Here is an 11,201-nt window from a genome sequence, read left to right as displayed (position 1 = left end):
TATACATATGTGCATATATATGCATATACACACTTATATATGTATATGTATACATATACATGCATCTATAGATATTTATGTGTATAAATAGATATAAATACCTGTACGTATATAAATATATATACATATGTATATTTGGGCATATCTAGATATATATATATATATATGCATACATATATATATATTTAAGTATGTATATATGTATGTATGTACATATATATGAATGTATCTATATCTATGTTTATATATGTGTATGTTTCTAAATCTATGGATATATATATATATATATATGTATGTATGTATGTACATATATATGCATATATGTATGCACATATATATGCATTTTTGTCTGTATATATATATATATATATATGTATATATATATCTATGTATTTATATATATATGTATCCATATTTATGCATATATTTTTAAATATATGCACGTATATATATGCATGTATGTACATATATGTATATATGTGTGTGTGTGTGTACGTATGTACATATGTATATATGTATATTTGTACATATGTGCTTTCATATGCATGTATGTATATATGTATGTGTATCTATATACATACATATATATGTACTCTATACTCTTCCCCTTCCTACTTCTTCTTCTCCTTCCTCTTATTCTTCTTCATCTCATTCTCCTTCTTCTTCCCCTTATTCTTCCCCTTCTCCTTCTTCCTCTTCTTCTTCTACTACTTCTTCTTCTTCTTCTCCCTCCCATTCTTTTGATCCTTCTTCTTCTTCTTTTTCTCCTCCAACTTCTCCTTCAATTTCTTCTTCTTCTCATTCTCCTTCTTCCCCTTCCCCTCTTCGTCTTCTTCTCCTCCTCCTTGTATTTCTAATTCTTCTCCTTCTTCTTCTTCTTCTTCTTCTTCTTCCCCTCATATATACACATATATCTGCGTACATATATATATGCACACAAATATATATATACATATATATATATATCTACATTTATGTATCTACATATATATATATGTAGATACATATGTATATATATACATATTTAGTTTTGTATATATACATAGTTTTTTATATATATAATAGTTTTGTATATATATAGTTTTGTACATATATATAGTAATGTATATAAAAACAAATATAGTTTTGTATATATATAATATATCTATATATATATCTATATATATATATATACATATGTTTATCTCAAAATATTTATATATACATATGTATCCATCAACATATATACATACATTTACATATACATACATACACATACATACATACTTACATAAATACATACGTATATATTTATTTACATATACGTATACATATATATACAATCATACATACATACACATACATACACACATATATGTACAAACATATTTATTTATTTACATATACGTATACATACATATAAATACACGCACATACCCACACATGTATATAGACATATACATATAAATATATACATATGCATGAATATAGATACATACATATGTGCATACATAGAAAATACATAAATACATATATATACATAAAAATACAAATATCAACATATATACATATACACACATACATACATACGTCGATATACAATATATATATATACAAACATACATATAAAAGCATACAAAGATATATATATTAACATACATACATATATATACAGAAATATATATTTATATATACGAATATATATACATATACATGTACATATACAAATATATATATATATATATATATATACATACACATTCAAAAATAGTATACATACTTATATACATAAGTTTATATACAAATATATATTTATATACAAATGCATGTAATGATATTTATATATCGATTTATTTATATACATGTATATATACAAATGTATCAATATATGTTTATATATATGTATAGACATATTATATATAAATATTAATACATATATAAACATTTGCACATATATATACGTACATATATCAACATATACATTCGTATATATATGCATATATATATATATAAATATACATATATATTATTATAGATATATACATGCATGTATATCCATGCATATATATATAAACATATACATATACATATACTGAAATATAAATATAGCCATATATATATACACATACATATACAAATATATATATATATATATGTACATACATATATAAAAATAATATACATATGCAGAAACATACAAAAATATATAGATACATACATACATGCATACATGGATACATACATATATATCTACGTACATGCATATATACATAAATTCATACATAGATATGTATATAGATGCATACATACGCACATACATATGCACATACATACTAACATATAAATATATATATATACATATAAATATATACATATGTGCGTATACAAATATATATATATACATATACATATACACACACATATATATATATATATTTGCATACATATACATATATGCATACATACATATATGCATACGTATGTATGTATATATATATATATTAATATACATATATATATATATATATACATACATATATATCTATACATACACATATGCATGTTTGTATATATCTAGAAATACATATATATATATGCATGTATGTATGTATGTATCTATATATATGTATGTATATATTTATGTTTGTTTGTATATATGTATGTACTTATATATGTATGTATCTATATCTATATTTATATATATGTATGTACGTATGTAAATATATAGGTATGTACATTTATGTGTATATATGCATATGCATGTCCCCATATATGTATATATATATATATATATATATATATATATATATATATATATATATATATGTACGTATATATGTGTATATATATATATATGTATGTATATCCATGCAAATTAATATATGAAAATATATGTACATAAACTTGTGCATTTACATATACGGATAAATAGATGTTAATATATATATACATGTAGACATATGCAAAAATATATATATAGGTATACATATGTGCATATATATGCATACACACACATATATATGTATATGTATACATATACATGCATCTATAGATATTTATGTGTATATATAGATATCAATACATGTACATATATAAATATATATGCATATGTATATTTGGGCATATCTAGATATATATATATATATATATATATATATATATATATATATATGCATATATATATATATAGATTTATGTATGTATGTATGTATGTATGTATGTACATATATATGAATGTATCTATATCTATGTTTATTGTAATAACCCCAAATTTTTTTTTTTTATATATAAAAAGGGATAGAATAGTCCTTTAAAATTGATATAAGGGGTAAAATTGGAAGGAATCAAAAGATAATGGCATAGTTGTAGATGCATTGAAGTGGTAAGGGTAAAATTGGAAGGAATCAAAAGTTAATGGCATAACGGTAGATATGTTGAAGTGTTAGGGGCAAAATGGGAATTTAATAATATTAAACAAAGGGTGAATAGTGTTTTGATGTGATTTAATTGGAGGGTTTGAGCTGGTGAAACCGAGAGAAAGAGGGAGGGGGTTCTCAGGCGTGAAACAGAGGAAAGAAAGAAAGAAAAAGAGAAGAAGAAGAAGAAGAAAGAAGAAGAGGAAGGGGATTCAAGGAGGAAAGGGATCCCGGTTGCACTTCCAGCTGAAGGGAAAAACGTAGATCTCCTTCCCCTCTACGCAAGGACCTCGATTTCCAAAAAGAAAAAGGTAAATATCCATCCCTATCTAGTCTTTTGATGACATTAGGCTATACAAAGGGTGGATATAGTCTAGAGGGGTCGGATAAGGGTTGTAGAGGTGGTTAAAAGAAGAAGAATCGGATTTTGACAAATTTTTCCGGCACTACGGAAAAACTGTGTCGAAGTCCCAACTTCGGCAAATTATTTAGGGGGTCAAACGGCCTCCGATGATGATGCATGTTATCTCTTTGGAATCCTCTGTGAGTGTAGAATGTTAGGTAAAAATTTCATCAAATTTGGAGTCCTGAAAGTGGATCAAAACCGGGATGAAGTAACCCACTGTCAGTTCGGGTTACTGTTCATCCGGGTGGAAAATAAGGGATTTCATGCCATAATAGGGTATTAAGCCTAGATTAGGCTAAGGGAGACCTTGTACTCGTGCAAGGGAGTCCCTAATACACATAAATGATGAGTTAATTAATAGAAAAAGAAAAAGAGAAAGAAAAGAAAAGATTTAGGAAACGGGGGAGTTGAATCAATTAAAGTTTCCTATATTATAATTGGCACGTAGATTATAGCCCTTGATACAAGACTAAATGTATTGTAAATGCATGTCACAGTTGGGCAAGAAGCTAGGAAACAAGAGGAAGAAGTTTCCCACTGCCAGCTGTAGATTTTTGGAGGCGTATCAGGGCTGTGCCAGATTGACAGGTGAGTGGGAGTCATGTACTTTGCACCATGAGCATCCTTAATTCATTTTCATGAATGTCGCTAAGTGTGAATTGATTCCACTTGAGCATATTGATTGATATTGTAGTAGATTCCTCTATAATCTTGATTCTCCATGCTTGATTATTCTGTACATGCATTTGAGGGAACATTGAGAGGAATTACGAGGGGTTGATGAGTAATTAAATTGATTCCGAATTGTGAAATGATTTCTTTTGTAAATTGATTTCATTTCCTCTATTTTAAAGACTTGTGAGTCGTAGCTTGATTATACTCCTTTATGAGTAATTAAATTGGATCTGAATTGTGAAATGACTTCTTTTGTAAATTGATTTCATTTCCTCTATTTCAAAGACTTGTAGAGCCCTTCTCATGGTATATTGAGTTGCATTGTACTCCCGTGATTCCTCACTCCCAACCCTGATGTTAGTTTATGATTGGGTCATGATCGAGTGAGTGGTAATCTTGATTATACTCCATTTTAGTAGAGTATTGGGAGGGTGCATTATGGCATTTATGCATGGCTTGGCAGTATCTGCAGGACACCTATAGTCGATGGGGTTGAACATCGGCCTTTGTGTACATAGTAGCCTTCTGGGTGGGCGGAGCCCAGTCCCTTCCTAGGGGGGGACACGGCCCTAGGCGTAGGATCGGCCGGTCCTACGACTTATATTCTGCTTGCCGCCGGGCATAGTAAGACCCCGCGAGGTGCAGTATGGCTTTCCGCGGATGTAGAATTCCCGTGAGGTGCCGTTTAGTATGTAGATGTGAGATGGATTTCTGTTCTGGATACTGGCCAGCATTTATATGATCAGTGTGGTGTCTTATCCTGCATATGCATGTGACAGTAGGGAGTTGTTGCTGGTTCGCCTGGGGCGTAAAACCCACCTCCCGATAGCTGTCTAGCATTTATGTTATCGGTATGGTGTCTTATCCTGCATATGCATGTGACAGTAGGAAGTTGTTGCTGGTTCGCCTGGGGCGTAAAACCCACCTTCCGACAGCTGTCTAGTGATGATTTACATATTGGTGTGGTGTCATATTCGATGTATGCATATGGCAGTAGGGAGTTGTTGCTGGTTCGCCTGGGGCGTAAAACCCACCTCCCGATAGCTGTCTTGTTGATGATTCGGCCTATTGACACCTGATTTATATGATTCAGTACTATGACCTGTTGAACATATTCATGAGTAGCATATATGTTGACTTGATTATTCCATATATGCTTCAGATGAGTTGATATTGATTGTGGTGATATTGATGATTTACTCCATATTCTTTATGTTGAGTTCATGTTCATCTTGTTATTGATCTTGAGATTTTACCTCGAGCCATGATTATATCTTGTCTCATGTGCATAGTACTCTCTACTCCACTCACTGAGTATTTATATACTCACTCCCCAGTTTGATGTTTTTGATTGCAGGAAAGGTATTGTATAAAGAGGAGCAGGATTAGTGGTTGCCTGCTAGCTGTGCCGCTCCATAGTATAGTATAGTATAATGTAGATAGAGGTTTATACCTTTTGGTGTATTATAAACCTTCTATTGTATATAGTGCATAGTTACAGTCATAGATCCTGTTGTGGATATGGGTTTGACCATGGATGGAATGGGAACCAGATTTTTATACAGATGAGTTATATGCCTGAGATAATGTATTGATATATATTGTCCAGGTTCATTATGTGACGGATTATGTGATTGCTGCTCTGACAGGTAGTGTGTTGTATGTATTGAGATAATCCTGACAGGTCACTATAGGAAAAGTGATCATTTTGTGCATGCATCATGCCAAATTTTTCAAGATTTATTGATGATTGATAGGTAGTAGGGTTCTACGCGGTGGCTGGTGGCCTTATGCCTACCCGCACCCTAGGACCGTCGCGGCGGCCCGCCGGGAACGGGGCGGGGGTCGTGACAAAGCTTGGTATCAGAGCAAAGGTTAAACAAGAGTCCTGTCAGAGCAATAGGATGAGTCAGGATTAAGTATAGGATTATACTATGGAGCATAGGATTTTTCTGTATGTTATTTTATGAGTCATTTACAACTCAGTAAAATATATCATGACTCATTGTGTAACGACCATCCTCTCTTTTTGACTTTTTTAGAGAGATATAAAGAATACCTCCAAGGAGAGGACCTGCTCGTCCTGGAAGGAGGATGGAGCCAGATATAGCATTGGATGCGGGTTCTGCACATGTCGAGCCCCAAAGAGAAAAACCTCCTCCTGCTGATAGACGGAGGGTTGATGATCAAGGAGATGTAGGAAGTAGAGATGCATTGATGGAACAGTTACTGGCGGAGAATCAGGCTCTGAGGGAGCAAATTGCTCGGGGGAAATCTCCTGCCCCGTCAGTAGTATCCATCCCACCTCCTGTACCTGTGCCAAGAAGTTTGGCCAGGCGGGCTCTAGATGATGAGGGGATTACTGTACAGGAATTTCTTAGGCTCAGAACCCCGGAGTTTAAAGGGGAAGAAGGTGAAGATCCTCAGAGATTTCTAGAGGAGACTGAAAAGATGATACGGAGACTGTCCTGTTCTGATGCAAGAGCTATAGAACTTGTAGGGCTTACAATGAAGGAAGATGCCTGGGGCTGGTACCAGAGGCACGTGGAGGACAGATTGTACAGTAGGAATCCTCCAACCTGGGAAGAGTTCAGACAAGCAGTGATGGATGAGTTCTTGTCTCCAGCTGAGAGGCAGAATCGGGCTCTTCAGTTTGAGAGGCTGAAGCAGATGCCCGGAATGAGCGTATCTGAGTACGCTCGTGAGTTCACTAGATTGGGGAAGTATGCTCCTTACATCATCCCCACTGAAGCTGCCAGGATAGAAAGATTCAGGCGAGGTCTGATTTCCCCGCTTTATAATGCAGTACTGGCAGTAGAGGTCCCCACTTTGTCTAGGCTGATAGATAAAGCAAAACAGTGGGAGACCAGAAACAAAGAGGAAAGAGCTGAAAGAGAACAGAGGAAAATGAGTATGGGAAAAGGGCAAAGCAGTAGAGATAGATCTGAGGGAGTAGATCTCTCGGAGGGCCCGACGGAGCAGTCTGTACGCTCAGCTCTACCTGCCCCACGTAAGAGGAAATGGAGGAAAAGAGGTCAATCACAAGATACTTTTCTACCATCAGTACCTCGTCCTCCAGTCACTATGGCCAGAACTGAATCTAGGTTCCAATCATGGCCAGTATGTGGCATATGTGGGAAGCAGCACCCTGGCAGATGCAGAATGGATCAGGGAGTGTGCTACAGATGTGGACAACCGGGTCATTTTGTCAGAGAATGCCCGCAGGGTGCCACCCAGCAGTTTGTGCCTTTGGCATCCTATCCTTCTGTGCAGATGGACAGGCCTAGTAGTAGGGAGCCTGTAGGCAGAGGCAGAGGTCAGACACCAGCGTCACAGCAGAGTGCTGGACCATCTCAACTGTCAGCTCCAGTAGGCAGAGGGCAAGGAAGGGTGTTCACGGTAAATCCACAGGAGGCACAGACATCGAATGCAGCTATGACAGGTAATTTACTCTTTTAAATTCGAGGACGAATTTTATATAAGGGGGGGAGGATGTAATAACCCCAATTTTTTTTTTTTTTATATATAAAAAGGGATAGAATAGTCCTTTAAAATTGATATAAGGGGTAAAATTGGAAGGAATCAAAAGATAATGGCATAGTTGTAGATGCATTGAAGTGGTAAGGGTAAAATTGGAAGGAATCAAAAGTTAATGGCATAACGGTAGATATGTTGAAGTGTTAGGGGCAAAATGGGAATTTAATAATATTAAACAAAGGGTGAATAGTGTTTTGATGTGATTTAATTGGAGGGTTTGAGCTGGTGAAACCGAGAGAAAGAGGGAGGGGGTTCTCAGGCGTGAAACAGAGGAAAGAAAGAAAGAAAAAGAGAAGAAGAAGAAGAAGAAAGAAGAAGAGGAAGGGGATTCAAGGAGGAAAGGGATCCCGGTTGCACTTCCAGCTGAAGGGAAAAACGTAGATCTCCTTCCCCTCTACGCAAGGACCTCGATTTCCAAAAAGAAAAAGGTAAATATCCATCCCTATCTAGTCTTTTGATGACATTAGGCTATACAAAGGGTGGATATAGTCTAGAGGGGTCGGATAAGGGTTGTAGAGGTGGTTAAAAGAAGAAGAATCGGATTTTGACAAATTTTTCCGGCACTACGGAAAAACTGTGTCGAAGTCCCAACTTCGGCAAATTATTTAGGGGGTCAAACGGCCTCCGATGATGATGCATGTTATCTCTTTGGAATCCTCTGTGAGTGTAGAATGTTAGGTAAAAATTTCATCAAATTTGGAGTCCTGAAAGTGGATCAAAACCGGGATGAAGTAACCCACTGTCAGTTCGGGTTACTGTTCATCCGGGTGGAAAATAAGGGATTTCATGCCATAATAGGGTATTAAGCCTAGATTAGGCTAAGGGAGACCTTGTACTCGTGCAAGGGAGTCCCTAATACACATAAATGATGAGTTAATTAATAGAAAAAGAAAAAGAGAAAGAAAAGAAAAGATTTAGGAAACGGGGGAGTTGAATCAATTAAAGTTCCCTATATTATAATTGGCACGTAGATTATAGCCCTTGATACAAGACTAAATGTATTGTAAATGCATGTCACAGTTGGGCAAGAAGCTAGGAAACAAGAGGAAGAAGTTCCCCACTGCCAGCTGTAGATTTTTGGAGGCGTATCAGGGCTGTGCCAGATTGACAGGTGAGTGGGAGTCATGTACTTTGCACCATGAGCATCCTTAATTCATTTTCATGAATGTCGCCAAGTGTGAATTGATTCCACTTGAGCATATTGATTGATATTGTAGTAGATTCCTCTATAATCTTGATTCTCCATGCTTGATTATTCTGTACATGCATTTGAGGGAACATTGAGAGGAATTACGAGGGGTTGATGAGTAATTAAATTGATTCCGAATTGTGAAATGATTTCTTTTGTAAATTGATTTCATTTCCTCTATTTTAAAGACTTGTGAGTCGTAGCTTGATTATACTCCTTTATGAGTAATTAAATTGGATCTGAATTGTGAAATGACTTCTTTTGTAAATTGATTTCATTTCCTCTATTTCAAAGACTTGTAGAGCCCTTCTCATGGTATATTGAGTTGCATTGTACTCCCGTGATTCCTCACTCCCAACCCTGATGTTAGTTTATGATTGGGTCATGATCGAGTGAGTGGTAATCTTGATTATACTCCTTTTTAGTAGAGTATTGGGAGGGTGCATTATGGCATTTATGCATGGCTTGGCAGTATCTGCAGGACACCTATAGTCGATGGAGTTGAACATCGGCCTTTGTGCACATAGTAGCCTTCTGGGTGGGCGGAGCCCAGTCCCTTCCTAGGGGGGGACACGGCCCTAGGCGTAGGATCGGCCGGTCCTACGACTTATATTCTGCTTGCCGCCGGGCATAGTAAGACCCCGCGAGGTGCAGTATGGCTTTCCGCGGATGTAGAATTCCCGCGAGGTGCCGTTTAGTATGTAGATGTGAGATGGATTTCTGTTCTGGATACTGGCCAGCATTTATATGATCAGTGTGGTGTCTTATCCTGCATATGCATGTGACAGTAGGGAGTTGTTGCTGGTTCGCCTGGGGCGTAAAACCCACCTCCCGATAGCTGTCTAGCATTTATGTTATCGGTATGGTGTCTTATCCTGCATATGCATGTGACAGTAGGAAGTTGTTGCTGGTTCGCCTGGGGCGTAAAACCCACCTTCCGACAGCTGTCTAGTGATGATTTACATATTGGTGTGGTGTCATATTCGATGTATGCATATGGCAGTAGGGAGTTGTTGCTGGTTCGCCTGGGGCGTAAAACCCACCTCCCGATAGCTGTCTTGTTGATGATTCGGCCTATTGACACCTGATTTATATGATTCAGTACTATGACCTGTTGAACATATTCATGAGTAGCATATATGTTGACTTGATTATTCTATATATGCTTCAGATGAGTTGATATTGATTGTGGTGATATTGATGATTTACTCCATATTCTTTATGTTGAGTTCATGTTCATCTTGTTATTGATCTTGAGATTTTACCTCGAGCCATGATTATATCTTGTCTCATGTGCATAGTACTCTCTACTCCACTCACTGAGTATTTATATACTCACTCCCCAGTTTGATGTTTTTGATTGCAGGAAAGGTATTGTATAAAGAGGAGCAGGATTAGTGGTTGCCTGCTAGCTGTGCCGCTCCATAGTATAGTATAGTATAATGTAGATAGAGGTTTATACCTTTTGGTGTATTATAAACCTTCTATTGTATATAGTGCATAGTTACAGTCATAGATCCTGTTGTGGATATGGGTTTGACCATGGATGGAATGGGAACCAGATTTTTATACAGATGAGTTATATGCCTGAGATAATGTATTGATATATATTGTCCAGGTTCATTATGTGACGGATTATGTGATTGCTGCTCTGACAGGTAGTGTGTTGTATGTATTGAGATAATCCTGACAGGTCACTATAGGAAAAGTGATCATTTTGTGCATGCATCATGCCAAATTTTTCAAGATTTATTGATGATTGATAGGTAGTAGGGTTCTACGCGGTGGCTGGTGGCCTTATGCCTACCCGCACCCTAGGACCGTCGCGGCGGCCCGCCGGGAACGGGACGGGGGTCGTGACATTTATATATGTGCATGTGTCTAAATCTATGTATATATATATATGTATGTATGTATGTACATATATATGCATGTATGTATGTACATATATATGCATTTTTGTATGTATATATATGTATATGTATATATATCTATGTAT

General features: G+C 35.9%; 1 protein-coding gene across 1 annotated transcript; it reads left to right on the top strand.

Annotated features, from left to right (window-relative positions):
* Positions 1 to 3,237: 3,237 nt before the first annotated feature.
* LOC148700317 (uncharacterized) lies at positions 3,238 to 10,828 on the top strand. The gene is made up of 2 exons (XM_088709954.2): positions 3,238 to 8,441; positions 9,034 to 10,828. Exon 1 carries the CDS (start codon positions 6,571 to 6,573, stop codon positions 7,933 to 7,935), a length of 1,365 nt encoding a protein of 454 aa, XP_088566080.1. The 5' UTR covers positions 3,238 to 6,570; the 3' UTR covers positions 7,936 to 8,441; positions 9,034 to 10,828.
* The last annotated feature ends 373 nt before the right edge of the window (positions 10,829 to 11,201 follow it).

The sequence above is a fragment of the Phoenix dactylifera genome, chromosome 13 (assembly GCF_051530095.1).
Source record: "Phoenix dactylifera cultivar Ajwa chromosome 13, Ajwa_hap1_PhDact_Kaust_v1.1, whole genome shotgun sequence".
NCBI lineage: Eukaryota > Viridiplantae > Streptophyta > Magnoliopsida > Arecales > Arecaceae > Phoenix > Phoenix dactylifera.
This window is presented reverse-complemented; position numbering and strand designations above follow the sequence as displayed.

What these genes read in the sequence shown, in the direction of transcription:
- LOC148700317 (XM_088709954.2), top strand. Translation starts at nt 6,571, where the DNA reads ATGGAGCCAGATATAGCATTGGATGCGGGTTCTGCACATGTCGAGCCC.